The following is an 18561-nucleotide window of genomic DNA, read 5'->3' as shown; positions in this document are numbered from 1 at the left end:
TGGGGTGTGGGCTCGGGGGTGGGGATGAGGGGTTTGCGGTGCAGGAGGGTGCAGTGGATTGTAATCGAGGGGTTCCGAGGGCAGGAGGGGGATTAGGGCTGGGCAAGGGGGTTGGGGCGCAGGAGGGGGGTCAGAGATCCAGGTGGCACTTACCTTAAGCAGTTCCCAGAAGGAGCAGCATGTTCCCCCTCTAGCTCCTATGTGGAGGCGTGGCCAGGCAACTTCACCCCATCCGCAGGCACCGCCCCCACAGCTCCCATTGGCTGCAGTTTCCAGCCAATGGGAGCTGCGGAGGTAGCATGCAGAGCACCTGTCTGCCCCTATGTGTAGGAGCTAGTGGGGGACATGCCGGCTACTTCCTGAGACCAGTGCTGACTGGAGCTGCCAGGATCCCCTTTTGACCGGGTGTTCCTAGAGACCTGCTGAGCTAATACTCGGAACAGAGGGCCTCTGGCTGATAGCCCCAGGCTCAGGCTGCCAGGATCACCACCTGGCTGATATTTGATTGGCCAGGCTGGGCTTTTTTATGGATTTGCCAGTTGTCAGCAGAATTATTTAATCTGTAGGGGTTTTTTTTGTTTGTTTTTTTAAATGTGAGTCTAAAGATTTGCATTATTGTCACAATACACTGGGATATCTAATGTTAAAAGTTTCTCTGTTCAGCTACAGATGCTGCAGTGCTCCCACTTCCACAGTTTAAATAAGAAAATGATGTTAACAATCATATCTATAGGTGTTCTCTCCCTAGATACTATAACTGACTGTTGAAGGTGGTGGACTGCAGAGTTGGCTTGTGATTGGGGTTGCAGTAGGCTTGCTTTGTGGAGCGGGGGAATTTTTTTTTTTGTTTGTTTTTTTTTTGCTTTTCCAGAGTAGTAACCCTATCTTGCTGCCAGCCCTAGGCAGCAGGGCTACGGCTCCCAGTGCACCACCATGCCTCACAATGACAGTGAAATCAGTGCAACTGCTCCTGGTGAGGACTCATACTTTTGACAGAAGGAACGAATGTGGATATGCCAAGCTGTTTTAATTACTGCAGTGGCCGTACGTCAAAGTAACCTAAGTCAATTTTGAGGTGTAGGTGAGGGTTGCCAACTTTCTAATCACACAAAACTGAACACCCCTGCCCCCCCCCCCCATCGCTCATTCTTCCCACCCTCACTCACTTTCACTGGGTTGGGGTATAGGAGGGGATATGGGCTCTGGGATGGGGCCAGGATGAGAGGTTTTTGGTGGAGGAGGGGACTCTGGGCTGGGGCAGGAGGTTGGGGTGCAGGGTCCCAGCAGCAGACTGCCAGGAAGCGGCTGCCAGGTCCCTGTGGCCTCTAGATACATGGGTGGCCAGGCAGTTCTGCACAGTGCATGCTGTCTTCGCACCGGAAATGTTGCCCCTCACAGGTCCCAATGGTTGCAGTTCCCAGACAATGGGAGTTGCAGAGCCAGCACTAGTGGCAGAGGCAGCATGCAGACCCTCCAAGTCCCAGTCACCACAGCGCCTGGGGCCGCAGGGGCCTGGTGGCCTCTTCCAGGAGCAGCACAGAACTAGGCCAGGTAGGGAACCTGCCTTGGCCCTATGCTCCCTCTGCGCCACCAACAGGATTTTTAACAGCCCAGTCAGCAGCGTGCCGGTCAAAAACCGGATGCCTGGCAGCCCTAGGCTAGACGTGCCCTCATTCTCCATCTAACCAGTGGAGGTTGGGAAGATAGGACCCAAGGATCCCAAAGGACCACTAGCCTTTCCCAGAAGACACAGCACTGTCAGTACTCACTTCTTGTAACACCCGCTAAAGGCTCCTGGGTACGGCTGGACGGGACAGGAGAGAGGACACTGCCAGGCCCTCACTCGACCTCTCATCACTCAGTGCGTACGAACAAGGTGAAGGAAGGACCCCTGAGAGCTGCTCACCTGAGACAGGTGCAGCTGGGAAGGGCTTGTCTACTCAAGTGCCTGATTTGTACACACACATACCCCCCAACGCCATGATGGTGTATTGGTTGCACTGGCTAGTCGGGCCCCGCTGCATTTGCCAGACTCTGCGAGCACATTTTTTATTCGTTTTAATCCCCCCCGCACTTCCCATCAGGCATAAACAAAGGACAGCTCTAACGAGTGGCGCCGCAAAGCGCGGTGAGGTTTGCACGACAGTCCGGAGAAAAGGGAAGAAGGAAGGACCAGTCTTCCTTGGTGCTGCCCGGGAAATAAGATGGCGGCTGAGGTAAAGTCTGTGCTCTTCGTGTGTCTGGGTAAGTGCGAGGCGGCCGCGCAGGCAGGGCCGGAGCAGGGACGCGTCCCCAGAGCTGGGGTGGGAAGGGGTCAGGGGCGCCTGGGGGTTGAGGCACCTATGGTGGGTGGGAGAAAGGGCTGTTCCCGCCTCCCTCCGGGACAGCTGCAGGAGAGTGGGGAGGGAATTAGCAGGATCCCTGCTGGGAACGGGGTGGGAGTGAAGTCCGTCTCCCTTGGACGGCAGGCCGGAGAGGTGGACATTAGCAGGTCCTCTGCTGGGAAGGAGATAGCAGTAGAGTCCGTCCTCCCCTACCCCGAATACGGTCCCCTCCTCCCTACCAGGAAGGAGTAGACGGTGAGTAAATCAGTGGTGGGCTTTCTTGGAGAGGGGAAGGGTAGATGTGCACCCTGCGTAGGGGAGGAGCTCAAGGCAATGTAATAAACACTTCTGATATCTCTTACTCACCGTAATTCTCCGTCCTAATCTATTTCCCCACCCCCGCCCTAACAAGCTGTTATCTCTGCCCGGAGGACTTGATACAATGTCACAGTAAGTGTAGTGCCAGGCTGTGTGTTCATGTTTAGTGCCTACCTGCCGAAGTTTACAGAGAAGTTACTGGTTATGATACTATTCAGTATTTTCATCGATGAGTTGACTAATGGGGCAGAGAGTATGCTTACAAAATGTGCATGTGACACCAGGCTTGCAGGGGTTGTAAACAAACTAGAGACTTTTCTGAAATCAACAAGATAAATATCAGTGAAGAGAAGTGACTAGTATTTCACTTATGAAGGCAAAATGTTCTGTTGCAAAATGGGGAATAACTGACTAATTGGTAGTACTGCTGGAAAGGATCTGCAAGTTAGTGGATTACAAATTTGAATATGAGTTAACGTAACGCAGTTGTAAAAAGGGCTAATAATTTTTTGAGGTGTATTAACAGGAGTGTCACATACAAGACACAGGAGGTAAGTGTTCTCCTCCACTCTGCACTGATGAGGCCTCAGCTGGAGTACTGTGTCTAGTTCTGGACTCCACATTTTAGGAAAGATGTGAACAAATTGGAGAGAGTCCAGAGGAGAACAACAAAAATTAAAAAAGGTTTAGAAAATCTGACCAATGATGAAAGGTTAAAAAGAAAATGGGTATCTTTAGTATTGAGAAAGAGAACTGAGGGGGAATCTCACAGATGTCTTCAAATATGTTAAGGGCTGTTATAAAAAAAGGACTATATTTAACTTTTCTCTATGTCTTCTGATGGCAGGGCAAGAAGTAATGGGCTTAATCTGTAGCAAGGGAGATGTAGGTTAGATATTAGGAAAAACTGCCTAATATAATGGTAGAGAAGGTCTGGAATAGATTTCCAAGGGAGGTTGTGGAATCCCCATCATTGGGAGGTTATTAAAGAACAGATTAGACCTGTCAAAAATGATCTAGGTTTACTTGGTCCTTTCTTGGTGTAGGGGGCTGGACTAGATGACTTCTACGGTCCCTTCCAGAGCTGTGTTTCTATGATTCTCTGAATCTGGCTACCTGGCCCTTCAAATCTCCCTGATGCACTGGAAGATAATCCTTGAGAAGACAAGTCTTCATTTGTTAAATTAGAACTGTGTTATGGAAAAAAAGATATGCACACAATTTGCTTTGCATGTGTAAATAGATATTCATTACACAGCAAATTACAGTTAGTGCTTTGTAAGTCTTCTGTCTGCAGTAAATAAAACAGATAATAACCATTAATGGAGCACATCTAGACTGTAAGCTTTCTGGGGCAGGGACATGGCTTACTCTGTGTCCAATATTACATAATACTAGAGAAACTTGGGAATGGAGAGAATAAATCATATTCACTATTTTCAGGGAAGAATGAACAAAGTCAGAAAGTACAAGCGATAGGGTGAAATCCCTGTAATAAATGTCAACTTCCCTGGAATTTCCGCTCATATTATATATCCAAAGGAGTTGGTGCCATATGACAACAAGGGCTGAATGATGTGGGAAACAGCTTTCTTTTTTTAATAACTGCTGACCTGTCAAAGTTTCGTTCATTTTAAGTATTTTAAGACTGCATTGAGCTTTGCTTCTGCTGGTGTTAGGTTTTGCTGTGCTTCAGCAGTTATCTAAAATTTTCCCTGTGCCCTAAAAGGTAATCTTTATATATTAGTAAAATTTTAAGTATATGTAATATTTTTTATTAAAAAGAATAAAAACTGAGCCCAGTCAATTTAAAAAATGATTATTTTTAACACACTGCAAATATCTGAAACTTTCAATATTTCAAGTGTTCAGTTGTTTGAAGGGAGAGACAACCTGTCATTTCTGAAGTTATCTCATATGCACTTGAGAGTTGATTCCAGAGAGTACAAGGATTCATGTGAAGTCAGGTTGCTTACTTCTATATTTGTTTTGAAAAACTAATAGTCAAATATTCACTTAACATCTGTTTGTAACAAGAGAAGCAGATATTCATTACGCAGCAAAATATAATCAAATTAATAGTTGCATAATTAGATTGCTTCTGAATTTTTTCCTACCACAGAACAATAAATGAAGCATCCAGCAACATAAGTAACCTAAATACATAGAAAGGAATTGGAACTGAGAAGAGGTGAACAAGTTGCAGTTTTTATTTAGGGAAGACATTTTTTAAAAAAAAAAATTACTCTTTTTACACTTGTGTAGTACCTTTTGTTTTTGGAGCTCACCCATTAATTTAACTAATGCCACTAATAGGCAGATAATTATACCTTAAATGCAAATTGTTAGAATATGCCTCTCTCATAGTTGACTTTGTCCAAGGGCATGCAATAAGTTAGAGCTCCTGAGTTCTATCCTAACTTTCAGTCCCCTATCTATTAATTTTACAGAAGTTACAAACATTACATTTGACATACTGATTGAAAAGTCTCAGCCATATGGGCTATCGCTCACAAATATAAATTCTGCTGGTCACTTCATTTGAAAGGCTTCAATAAGAATCACTTTTGTTTTATACTTCAAGTAGATTGAGTTGAAGGGAGATGTCCTTGCTATTAAAAAGTGAGTGAAGAAAAAAATGTATCTTTTGGAGAAAACTATCATACATCCACTTGCTTTCCTCACAAGTGAAAAATATTTTTTTAAAAAAGCTTTTGTAGCTTTATTAAGTTATGATCTCAGAAGCTCACATAGCAAAAAGTCAGCCCAGATATGCATTTGAACAGAAGGTTACAGTATATTGCCAAATGTGTAGCTGGTGAAACATTAAATGATATATTCTCCTCTGATACATATTGGAGCAATGCCCTGTCTTAGTGCCTGTTTACATTAGAAAAAATTTGCACTAGTGTAACTACTCCAGTGCAAACCCTTAATGTGTATGCGCTGCACCAATCTAAAGTGGGGGTTACACAGCTGCAGTTTACTCTGGTAATTCCAGATTAAGTTTCATTGATATAAACTCATCTTTGTAATGATGCTACATATGTACATTACCAGTGCAAATTTCTATAATATAGACAGTGGATGAGGGACATTGTGTTTCTTCATCTGAAATATCCTGATTGTAATCCTTTAAAAAATAATCCTCGCACTTTTGGCGGGAGTTATTGGATGGCTTTTGTGTTCTGGTGAAATTCCATTTTATCTTATTTATTATAAAACTAGGTAATGTGTTTTGCATGCTTGTATTCCCACTACAGTTTCAGTTAGATACGTCATCCTTTACTTGTATTGAAGTAGTGTATATAGCAGTGTTTCTCAAACTTTTTTTTTCCACAGACCACATGAAAATTACTGAGGGTCTCGGCGGACCACTTAATGAGCTTTCCAAATGTTGTTTGTACCATTAGCTAACTATTGTAAAGCACTTTGGATAAAAGCGCTATATAAAAAAACATAATGAACTTTTTTGTTCTACAAATAAAAGCACACAACTCATATTTTAATATCAGTAGTCTTTCCTTTCTAATGTGGTGGATGTGCCCCTCCTCCCTCTTCCGCCCCACCCCCACACTCGGAGGCAGTCCCCGAGCTGGGGCTCGGAAGGAGGGGTGGGTCTCTCCCTCTTTTCCCCCACTGCAGCAGCCCCCGAGCTGGGGCTGGGAAGGAGAACCATCACTCCCTGCCAGATGCAGCCCTAGAGCTGGGGAAAGTTGCCTCTTTCTCTGGCCACGGCAGCTCTGCATGTCCCAAATTCCCCCTACTCCATCTTCTCACCCTACTGTTCCCTCCCATCTTCCCCCTCTTCCCTCCCAAGGTCACCACCTCACCTTACATGTGTGTCTTCTTCAGGGTCCAGTTACCTAATTAGTGGAGCCATGCCTATGCAGCTCCACTAATTAGGTGGGTGGCCCTTCATTCTCTTGTATGCAGCTGCCCATCCGTGCACCTTAGAGGGAATTATCTGCGGACCACCTGAATGGAGCTCATGGACCACTGTTTGAGAACCTCTGGTATATAGGGTTTTCATGCAATATCACATATCCAGAAGTGTACTCTGCCCCCTCCTTCCTTTCCTCCACGTTGCTATGAAGCATTCTGCCTATAGAAAAGCAAGTTTCATCATCAGTAATGTTAGCAACCATGCTAACATTACTTCTCTCTTAGGCCTTGTCTACACGGCAGAAGTAAATCGAAGTTATCTAAATCGATTTTATAAAACTGAATTTATAAAATCGATTTAGAGCGTCCACACCAAGAATCTTAAATCGAAGTTGTGCGTCCATGGCCCACGTCTTGCGTCGATTTCAGGAGCGGTGCACTGTGGGTAGCTGTGACACAGCTATCCCATGGTTCCCACTTCCTGGTTTACAGCCCAGTGCCTGCTGGGACCAAAAACATAGTCCCGGGTGCTGCTGGGTACAGCCTCACCCCTACCTTTGTGAAAGCAGCAGCCACATTCCGCGCCGTTTTTCCTGGGTGAAGAGAGCAAACGCCATAGCACAGCAAGCATGGACCCTGCTGAGACCATGGACCCTGCTGAGACCAGTGACGCAATCGTGCAAGTTTTAAACAGCTCGCGCACTCTCGTGCTGTCTATGCTGAGCCATGACCTGCAAATTCAGGAGGAGAGGAGGAAGAGGAGGAGGACTTGGAGTTTGAGGAGGCAGCTGCGCACCGACAAGAGCGATGATAATGATGCTGATGACGACATAGAGACTGATCTCTCCCTAACCGCAGGACTCAGCATTTTGGAGCTACTGCTGGTAATGGGTCAGCTTCTACCCATTGAACGCCGATTTTGGGCACGGGAAACAAGCACAGACTGGTGGGACCGCATAGTTTTGCAGGTGTGGGACGATTCCCAGTGGCTGCATAACTTTCGCATGCGTAAGAGGCACTTTCTTTGAACTTTGTGACTTGCTTTCCCCTGCCCTGAAACGCCATAATACTAACATGAGAGCAGCTCTCACTGTGGAGAGCGAGTGGCAATAGCCCTCTGGAAGCTTGCAACTCCAGACAGCTACCGGTCAGTCGCGAATCAATTTGGAGTGGGAAAATCTACCGTGGGGGCTGCTGTGATGCAAGTAGCCAAAGCAATCGTTAGGCTGCTGCTGCTACGAAAGTTTGTGACTCTGGGAAACGTGCAGGTCATAGTGGATGGCTTTGCTGCAATGGGATTCCCTAACTGTGGAGGGGCCATAGATGGAACCCATATCCCTATCTTGGGCCAGAGCACCAGGGCGCCGAGTACGTGAACCGCAAGGGGTACTTTTTCCATGGTGCTGCAAGCACTGGTGGATCACAAGGGACGTTTCACCAGCATCCACGTGGGATGGCCAGGAAGGGTTCATGACGCGCGCGTCTTCAGAAACACTACTCTCTTTAAACGGCTGCAGCAAGGAAATACTTCCCAGATCAGAAAATAACAGTGGGCGATGTTGAGATGCCTGTCGTTATCCTGGGTGACCCAGCCTACCCCTTGATGCCATGGCTCATGAAGCCATACACAGGCAGCCTGGACAGTGGTCAGGAGCTGTTCAACTACAGGCTGAGCAAGTGCAGGATGGTGGTAGAGTGTGCATTTGGGCGTTTAAAAGGGGCGCTTTCGATCATTACTCACTCGCTCAGACCTCAGCCCAAAGAATGTCCCCTTAGCTATTGCTGCTTGCTGTGTGCTCCACAATCTCTGTGAGAGTAAGGGGATACCTTTATGGCGGGGTGGGAGGCTGAGGCTAATCGTCTGGACGCTGACTACGAGCAGCCAGACACCAGGGCGATTAGAAGAGCACACCAGGAGGCGGTGCGCATCAGAGAAGCCCTGAAAATGTGTTTCATCGCGGGCCAGGGTATGGTGTGATTGCAGTGCTTCTTTCCCCTTGATGAACACTCCCGCCTCTATTGACTCCCTGTAAGCAACCCACCGTCCCCCTTTACTTACAGCTTGCTGCAGGACTTTCAAAATCAACCCCCCACCCTTTCATTACATGTGGCTGAAGGAAAGAAAGCCAGTATGTTTTAAAAATCATTTAATCTTTATTAAACTCATTTGTTCTTGCTTTAAAAACATGCGTTCTTTTTTAAAGGATCATTCCCTGTAATAAAAGCACCCTCCCCCCTTTGGATGTATGTCTGATTAGAAAGGAACTATATTCAGAGGCACAGATTTATCTAGGTATCCCTGAAAGCTGTGCTTTGGGAGGAGGATCACAGGTAAGGAAAAGCCCATGAAATACATTTCAGCTTCATTACAGCCTTTTGGTTGGGCTCTCCATGGGGGTGGAGTGTGCTGGTGCAGGAAGCCTTCCCCACGCGTTCTAACACGTCTGCGTGAGGGAGATATGGAACTTGGGGAGCTTGGAGGGTGATTAAACATGGACTGCAGTGCACTCTGTAACCCCGCTGCTGTTCCTGAACAATCAACATGCGTCTGAGGATATCAGTGTGATCACGCAGCAGCTCCAGCGTTCCATCACGCCAGCGCCTATCTTCCTCCCTGCACCTCTGATCTTCCTGCCTGTCTTCCTTGCGCCCACCTCTCTTCTACCTGCCGGTCTTCCTCCCGCCACCTCTGTCTTCCTCCCGCCACCTCTTTTCTTCCTCCCGCCACCTCTCATCTCGAGCGTCTCTCCTGTCCTCCGAGCCTCTCTCCTGTCCTCCCCGGTCACTGGCATCTTTCTTGTATTTTGCTATCAGTTCCTTCAAATCACTATGATGAGCTGTGTTACTGTGGCTGACTTCCATGACTTCGGAAAACATTTCATCTCTCGTCTCCTCCTTTTCCTCCGCCTTTTGGCTAGCCTTGCAGATGGGGTAGGGAGTGAAGAACACTGCACAGCTGTATGGTGGAGGTAAGAGAGAGAAGTATGTAAAAGATACATTTCTTAGAACAATGATTCCACTCACTCACACAGCACAAAACTATGCACCTTACACAGGACATGTGATTTCACTGCAAGGTCACATTTTTCATCTTTTAATACTGGGAGACTCTGTCCCTGGGCTCAGAGCACAGTACAGATGCAGCTTGCCGGTACTGCCATTATAAATTTGCTTCCAAGCAGCCATGGTAAGTCTTTATGTTGTCTCACCCCTCCCTGCTAAAGCATCATCGCAGCACAAGTCCCCTCCACCCAGCTACATCGAGTGGCATTACAGGAGCATAATGGCCATGTTTTCTCTCCTAATTACAAATTAATTACTTATTTAAACCAGGTCACAATGAACGATAGAACTCTGGTGAGAGTTACAGCAGAAGAGGCAGAGCGAATGTTTCATGCCTGTGATCAGAGTCCTGGCGCTTATGCATCTATGCTTTGTGAAGCAATGATTCCAAATTACGTCATGCATGCCTGGAGAGGGCAAAGCATCTTTCATTGGAGGACCGGCTAAGGCAGCATTGCCTAGGACCGGCTAAGGCAGCATTGCCCCCAAATTTACGAAAGGCTCTTTGATTTCCTGCAATCATCATGGAGATTTTGGAAGGATTTTCATTGCATACCCCAGACTGTTATGGAACTTTCATGAACTGTATGGCTAAAACGAATGACAACGCCATGCTTAAAAATTGATAATTAAAACTGCTACTTTTATATGATGATTTAAACATTTACTCACCCTGGTCCTTCCATGGCTTCACTTTTCGGGCGGCTTCTCGCGGCTGCAGGTTAAATCTTGGTCGAAACAACTCCTGGCTGCTGTTTGTAATTGAGAGCTGTGGTGCTATCAGCAATGTCTCCTCATGTACTCTTCCTTGATCTTCCCCCTCTGCAGAATCCTCAGCCATGGTTTGAACTTGAAACCAGGTCATCTGATCCACGATCAGATGGGTGACTGGTACAAGCCCCAAAAATTTGCATGTAGCTCTGCATGAGAATCTGCATGTTTTGGAGGCAACTTCCAGATCTCCCGTTTCCCTCTCTGGTTTTCTGGTATGCTTGTTCAGTTCTTTCACTTTTAATCCTGCATTTGGAAAGAGTCTCTTGGCTGTATCCTTTTTGCAATCATAGGACTTTGAAATTCTGTTTCAATACTTTTCTATTCCGTTTTGAGGAACGGAGTTCTGTTAGCACTGAATCCTCACGTCAGATAGCAATGAGATCAAAAGCTCTTACTGTATGTCCATGCTGGAGCCCCTTTTTCTGGTTCTCAGCGAGACTGCATTTTTTAACGGTTTGCCAGCGTGATTAACTGCTGCTCAGAGCCCCACGGTGGACAAACAGGAATGATTCAACTCCACGGGTCTTTTCCTGTTTACCTGGCCAGTGCAATAGGTTTTGAGTGCTGTCGAGTGGTCAGTGTGATCGTGGGATAGCTCTGGAGGCCATTAACTTCGATTTTCCGTCCACACTGCACTAAATTCGCTTCGTAAAATCGATTTAGGAGTTACTCCTGTGGGTTTGAAGGCCAAGGAGTACTAAAATCGATTTAAATAGCCCTTTAATTCGAATTAGAGGGCTGCGTCGTGTGGACGGGCGCACCATAAATTCGAATTAAAGCCGTTTAATTCGAATTTAAGGCGTCGTGTAGACATGGCCTTAGTGGAGGGACCACATCTTCTAAGAAAATAGTCCATTCTTCATATGTTTTCTATCTATGATGTCCACTAAATCTGTCAACAAGAGTGTCAACTGGCATCATATTATCTCTTGCCCCGGTTAATCATTGCAAGACTGAGGCATATTGCTGGTACAATATGGGGAAGTTTGCACTTTTTTCCTGCCATGATGCCTAGTTTGTTGCTTAAGAAATTGAAAGGAAAAGTCTATTTTGTGTATATTGTCATCACTTTCTATATGGTGGCTTTCCAAATTGATTTACCAGTGTGGTGTACTTTGACATACTGTTTGGCGAATAATAAATTATATGTACTACAAAAGAACCACATTTTTTTGCTAACTGCAGATGCACATACTATGTTGCATTTTAATTACCATAGGTTCCGTATGATCATAAAATGTGAAGACCTTATTTATTGTAATAAGATAATTTGCTCAAAAGGGGTCAGAACTACGTTGCTTCAGAGTCTTAATTCTGAATTTCTGGACATGACTGTGACAGTCTTGAAAGTTAATGTTGCATTATATATAGTATCTTAGTTCCCCTTCCATCTTTCTTAATGGAATTAAATGATTTTCACAGATACTCTAGAGGGAAGATAAATCTGTTAATTACTGTAGGATTACTTTCTTTTGTTCAATGACCCTTCAAAAGGTGATGTTAATAAAGCATCAATTTAAACTTTTTTTAAAAACTGATCTCATCTTATTGTACCACTGTCAAAAACCACCACCAGGTACTGTTCAAAATCAAAAATGGAACTCTGATTTTTGTGAGGTCAAAGAAAGTGTCTTCCCTTCAACAGAAATATAAATGGAAAAACAAATATACCCTATTGATTTGAATGTGAACTAAAATATCAAAGAAGTGTAGCTGTTTTATATCAAGCACTGCTGTAACAGAATATTAAATGCTAACAGCTATTGTATCCGTGAGAAGCTTCAGAATAGATCATCTGGGTAGCAAGTGTTACTGGATTGCTTAAGCTATAATTTAGTATCCACCACTCACCTGAAGGTCTATAATCATGTTATATAACTTTCCTTCAACTTATTTTAGTGTACAATGTGCAATAGGCTGAAAGTGAAATGTATTTCAGGCTTATTTAATGTTGTTTCAGTTTAATTATGTGGCAAGACATTTACTTCAAACAGTGGCACACCCGCAAAATCCCAGTGTCCTCTCAGTAGGTTACTATGTGTCCAGTAACATTTCTTTTCCTTACAGGCTACTCCTTCAAACAGTTATTCACTGTTTAAAAATCTGCCTTTGACAGGATGGGTTAATTTTAAATCACCATTTAAGTCAGCAAGCAGGAAACCTTTTACTTAAATCATCCATTTTAATCTTGTTTTGCATCTGTTCTTTTGTTTTCCTGAAGACCAGTTCATTCATATTGGTTGGTCTAATCATGAAAGCATATTGATTTGCACTTAAATATAACCTTTACACTAAACTTTGTATTTTTTTGCTAACCATGAGGATACACCATATACACTTATTTAAGCAATTACACAGCTTAATATACATTTATGTAGATTCTTAATTTGTATATTTTTATTATGTTGGAAAATAGAATGGTTTTTTTTATTGCTATATTTTTTGCTCATGATTTGTCAGGCTGCATTTGGAAATTTGAATTAAATTAAACATTTTAAAATTGTATATTTAAATAAAAACTACCTTAGAGTGCTGGGTACATAAACTTTTTCCTTTTTTCTTTATTAAAAACGTCATTTGCATTTAAAACTAATTGATTTATTAAACAAAACAGGAAGTGTTAACTGTTAGTGACTTTAATTGCTTACTTCTGGTCACCATGCCCTTTGAGTTTTTGGAGCTAGTAGAGCTCATCCTCTCCCTCCTCAGTTTTATTCATGGATTGTGAAGGAAACAAGCTTTCCTACTTTTTTCAACTCCTATTTAGTTTCTCAAACTTGAATGAACTAGTCCAAATTAAGGAAACACTCTCTATACACCTCCAGAAGAGGCTACTGCCATCAAAAGTAGCTCAACAACCCCTGGTTCCAGATGCTGAGCCAGTGCCTTCTGCCAGATCAGTGGTTTGACTTTTCCTGAATTTTCAACAGAATACTTTATTACCTTCCCTTTGATTCTGAAAGAATGGAAATATAATGCTTTACTACAATGAAAGAATATCAGACTCATAGGTCAGAAGGGAACAATATGATCGTCTAGTCTGACCTCCTGCACAAAGCAGGGCACAGAACCCTACCCATCCACTTTTATAGCAACCCCTAACCCATGACTGAGTTATTGAAGTCCTCAAAATTGTGGTTTGAAGACCTCAAGCTGCAGAGAATCCACCAGCAAGTGACCCATGCCCCACGCTGCAGAGGAAGGCGAAAAACCTCCAGGGCCCCTGCCAATCCGCCCTGGAGGAAAATTCCTTCCCGACCCCAAATATGGCGATCAGCTAAACCCTGAGCATGTGGGCAAGACTCACCAGCCAGCACCCAGGAAAGAATTCTCTGCAGTAACTCAGATCCCATCCCATCCAACATCCCCCTTTTTAGTTATCATGAACATAAATTGCATATCCAATAACATAACTGTGCTTTCAGTTTTCCAAAACATTTGAAGTGGGGAAAGAGTAAAGTATGAAAAAGCAGACTGTGGGATGAAAGTTGTATTTATGGGGGCATCATTAAAAAGAGGAGCCCAAACATTAGCAGTGGCAGACTCTTGCTTTGGTATTAAACTTTACTTTATTTGGGTGAGAATATGATATATTCCCAAATATTTTTAGCATTCAACAGTGTTTAATACAGTTTTAAGGGGTAAAAAGGCAACTTGTAATGGAAAGTTTTCTCTCAGCAACAATGCTGGCCATTAAGATAAATACTTCAAGCAAACTTTTGCGTATCATCCAGTAAATCATAGTCAGAAATGTATCCTGCTTGTTGCCAGTGCACAGGGGATTTGTGGGGATGGGACATCTGAAGACCCTAGAAGTTCCAGACTGTTACAAGTAAAACTATGGAAGACAAAGACAGAAAATGTCAGTGTTAACATCCATTTGAGATACAGTTCAAAATTCTGCTTTTTCAGTTATGGTTACAGAAAGTCTTTCTGTAGAGGGGGACAAAAAAGGCAATGTAATTACACCATACAGAAGGGTTATCAGATAATGCAGAGGATACATGACCCCTTGTGTGGCAAGCTCTGTGGGGCAGTACGTTAATTCCCCTGGTGCAGTAAGATGGACATAAACAGAGACTGCTCCAGAGGCCTTGGCTTGACTCCACTGCTGTGGATTCACTAGGGAATATGATAAAATAAACTGTCAAAGTACTATGTGAACTAAAATCCTGTCCTATCTTGCTGCTTTTACCTTAGATAAACTTTAGTTCAATCTCTTGTTTCTTTAGGGAACATTTGCCGATCACCCATAGCTGAAGCAGTTTTTAGAAAACTTGTAACTGATGAAAACATTGAAAATAAGGTCAGTTGTTTATTTTTACTGTTGCCAAAATATACTTTCTTCTAGCCAGTCAGTATTATGTAAGCTGTGGGAAGGAAAACATAAACATTTGAATTTGTTTTTCTGTAGTGGAAAATAGACAGTGCAGCAACATCTACTTATGAAATAGGAAACCCTCCTGATTTTCGGGGACAGACTTGTATGAGGAAGCATGGCATTACCATGAATCATATTGCCAGACAGGTACTGTAGTCTTATTTTCTTTAAATCTGTCTTTGTGTTTTTTGTTTTTTTTGTTGTTACTGCAGTGGATGACAGACAGTGGTGCTGTTTCTGACTGGAACGTGGGGTGCTCCCCAGATGCAAGGGCTTTAAGTTGTCTAAGAAATCATGGCATTGAGACAGCACATAAAGCACGGCAGGTATAAAAAGAGTACATTTTATTTCATGAAAGAACTAATAATTTTGTTCAGCCATAGTTTCTCATATCAATTGCAACAGGTATTTGGTGAGTATATGGTATGTGTCAAATTGAATATTAAATATTAAGAGGTTTGACTATTAAGTGAGATTTTCAAAAGCACTCAGCATTGGTTTCACTCTTCTAGTTGAAGTCAATGGGAGGAGAGTTAGGCCAACAGTTGAGTGACTTTGAAAACCCTGTCTTCAAATGTTTAATAGTCTTTCTCTGAGGCATGTTTCTTCTATTTTGAATGATTTTGCATTGTCTTATCTTGTGAATCCATGGCACATCCCATGCATGTGAAGGAACTGATAGGTATTTTGGAAGGGCAGCATTTATATTGTACAGGTCCAATAGATGACCTGGCTTGTACTCTGCCCTGGTACTGCTTCTCTTAGAGTCAAAATTCTTTGAGTTGAGAGAGGTCCTGTCTCACACTAAGGAGCTCAGACCCAAGAGTGAAAATAATATAAAATATCTTCAAAGGAGAATTACAACTAGATAATTTTTGTAAACATATCTTGGAGCAATCTCGCTAAGAATCAGAGCAGCACCATTCACAAAATGGAAATACAGGCTGAAGTTTTGGAAATGCTTACCACAGTTTTTCTTTAGTGAGTATATTTCAGGCATTGCATTCCAGAGAGAGATGCACTGAAATAAACATAACTTCATGTATTTAAATGAGTTAGACATTCAAATAAATGCACATAAATTATTTCCATTAACTATTCTCTGTGTGTAGAGTATTCCTTTAGGACCTAACCTTTCCTTAGCTTGAGTTCATGCCACTCATTCTTGCATTTGACACAAGATCAAGTATTCTTGTTACCGTCTTTCCTTTTTGTTCCGTTCAGAATTTTGGTAGACCTTATTGAGATCGTCCTTTATTTTCAAAGAGTACACGCTTAGTTCCTCTAACCTTTCTGACTACATTCCCTTTAATCATGCTAATTGCCCTCCATTGATCTTTCCAGTCTAATTTTTATGCAACAATGCAATCCTGTCGTCTGACAGTGGCCAGTACCAGATACTTCAGAGGGAATAGTCCCAGCTTTTTGCAGTCAGAGATTTAGAGACACCCAGAACATGGAGTTGCTTCCCTGCCCATCTTGGCTAATAGCCATTGTTGGACCTATCCTGCATGAACTTGCCTCATTCTCTTTTGAACCAAGTTATGCTTTTGTCCTTCCCAACATCCCTCAGTAAGGAGTTCCACAAGCTAATTGGGCATTGTGTGAAGTGGTACTTCTTTATGTTTTTGTTTTAAACTTGCAGCTGCCTGTTAACCTCGCTATGACCCATAGGTCTTGTTTTATGCAAAGGGGTAAATAACATTTCCTTATTCACTTTCTTCACACCAGTTGTGATTTTATAGACTTCTATCATATCTATTCTTCATTGTCTCTTTTATAAACTGAACAGTCTGAGGCTTCTTAATCTCTCCTCATCTGAAAACTCATCTCAGTCATATCTGTTGCCCTTCGCTGTACCTTTTCCAATTCTAATATATCTTTTTTGAGATGGGATGACCAGAACTGCATGTAGTAATTAAGATATAGGCATACAAGGGACTTATAAAGTGACATGATGGTATTTTCTGTTTTCTTTTCTTTCTCTTTCCTAATATTTCCTAACATCATTAGCTTTTATGACTGCTGCTACATGTTGAGCAGATGTTTGCAGAGAACTGTCCACGATGCTTCCAAGATCTTTCTTGATTTAGCTGATTTAGACCACATCATTTTGTATGTGTGGGATTGTTTTCCAATATGCATTATTTTGCACTTATCAACATTGAATTTCATCTACCATTTTGTTGGCCAGTCACCCAGTTTTGTGAGATCCTGTTGTAACTCTTTGCTGTCAGCTTGGGACTTAACTGTCTTGAACTTTGTATTGTCTGCAAACTTTTCTACCTCACTGTCTACTTTGCCTAAGAGCCTTTGATGAGGGACCTTGTCAAAGGCTTTCTGAAAATCCAAGTATGCTATCTCCGCTGGATCGTCCTTGTTCATGTGCTTGTTGACCCCCTCAAAGAATTCTAATAGATTGGTGAGGCATGGTTTCCATTTACAAAAGCCATGTTGACTCTTCCCCAACATATCATGTTCAATCTCTGTGTCTGATAACTTCGGTAAGTAAAGAACAGAATTAGGTCTACAAGCCTATAATTGCCAGGATCGTCTGTGGATCCTTTTTAAAAATTGGCATCACACGAACTAAATGAAGAATTGGCACTGGAGTTCACCCATCTTTGTGTTTAGACTTTTAGCATTTGTTTAGAAACAGTTGTTGAATTTGTCAGTATTTAGTTGTCTGCATTCATGTGATGTAGCTGAATGGACTCTTTTTTTCATTTGACAGGCCTCTCTTCAGTACGTATTGTTTATCAACTTCTATCCTCTTCTCATTGCTAGGGTATAGATTATCCCCTTTAATAAGTTATTATCTAGCAGATGTCTCTGTCTGAACCTTGTACTTGTCCGCAGCTGTTGCCTTTTCCCTGCCCTTAGATTAAAAACTCCTGTATTAATTTTTCATGCCAGCAATCTGGTTCTGTTTTAGTTGGAGCCTATCCTTTCTGTGTAGGCTCCTCCTTTTTCAAAAAAGTTCCTGAGTTCCTAATAAACCTAAATACCTCCTCCAAACACCATCATCTCATTCACACAGCAAGACACTGCAATTCTGCCTGTCTAACATGCCCTAGTCGTGGAACTGGAAGCATTTCAGACAATATTACCATGGAGGTACTGGACTTTAATCTCATATATAGCAGCCTAAATTTGGCCTCCAAGACCTCTCTCCTACCTTTCCCTATGTCATTCGTACCTATGTGTACCGTGACCATTGGCATCTCTCCAATACTGCACATACATCTATCTAGAAGTCTGGAGAGGTCTGCAACTTTCACACCTAGCAACCAGTTCACCATGTGGTTCTCCAGGTTATCAGAAAGCCAACTATCTATCAGAAGTATCTATCTGAGTTGCTACTCTTCAAGATCTCTTGTAACGAAGCAATCACCTTCCCCAGTTCTGCGAAAGGGGAGATCAAAACCTCTGGTATCAAAGGAGCAGCTGAAAGCAAAGCTGGGAAAATGTTCTCACTTGTAGGGGTGCAGTACCCAAGGGATCTGCCTCTACTTCATCCCCAAGTTTTAAGGAATTGATGAAAAGTGAATCATCTCAGGCTTCCATGGTATTGCAGCAGCGATCTAAACATAACCCGGCAGGGTCAGATGCTCCGCCAGTGGGACTCCAGCAGCCTGCTTCCTCAGTATAGGCTCTGACAGCATCAGAGAGTTGAGCCTTGACAGCACTGAGAGCATCTCCTCCTGAGAAGGTGTGGAAGGCAGTTATGGAATCAGGCCTTTTCCCCCCCTTACAGATGAGGCACTGGGGACTTCTTGAGTACTCTTCTTCAGAGAAACTGTGGACGTCAAAATA

At 43.1% G+C, this 18561-nt stretch overlaps 2 protein-coding genes and 1 long non-coding RNA gene across 4 annotated transcripts in view; 2 read left to right on the top strand and 1 right to left on the bottom strand.

Moving 5' to 3' along the window:
- Window positions 1-1953, bottom strand: part of SH3YL1 (SH3 and SYLF domain containing 1) — a 108783-nt gene extending 106830 nt beyond the window's left edge. Inside the window, exon 1 of the mRNA XM_075063696.1 lies at window positions 1770-1953. Within this exon, the coding sequence (XP_074919797.1) occupies window position 1770 (1 nt within the window). The 5' untranslated portion in view covers window positions 1771-1953. The remainder of the gene's footprint in view (window positions 1-1769) is intronic.
- Window positions 1954-2084: 131 nt separating this feature from the next.
- The window catches only part of ACP1 (acid phosphatase 1), a 42331-nt gene continuing 25854 nt past the window's right edge, over window positions 2085-18561 (top strand). Inside the window, exons 1-3 of one of the 2 annotated variants that reach the window (XM_032783119.1) lie at window positions 2085-2244; window positions 14597-14670; window positions 14779-14892. In XM_032783119.1, the coding sequence (XP_032639010.1) occupies window positions 2205-2244; window positions 14597-14670; window positions 14779-14892 (228 nt within the window). In that variant the 5' untranslated portion in view covers window positions 2085-2204. Of the gene's footprint in view, window positions 2245-14596; window positions 14671-14778; window positions 14893-14957; window positions 15072-18561 lie in introns of both variants that reach the window. The other variant, XM_032783110.2, reaches the window with a different exon arrangement.
- On the top strand, window positions 2552-6151 carry LOC142046552 (uncharacterized). The gene is made up of 2 exons (XR_012655485.1): window positions 2552-2994; window positions 5985-6151. It is a non-coding gene; the product is annotated as an uncharacterized LOC142046552 (long non-coding RNA).

Source organism: Chelonoidis abingdonii, chromosome 3 (assembly GCF_003597395.2).
Source record: "Chelonoidis abingdonii isolate Lonesome George chromosome 3, CheloAbing_2.0, whole genome shotgun sequence".
Taxonomy (NCBI): domain Eukaryota; kingdom Metazoa; phylum Chordata; order Testudines; family Testudinidae; genus Chelonoidis; species Chelonoidis abingdonii.
This window is presented reverse-complemented; position numbering and strand designations above follow the sequence as displayed.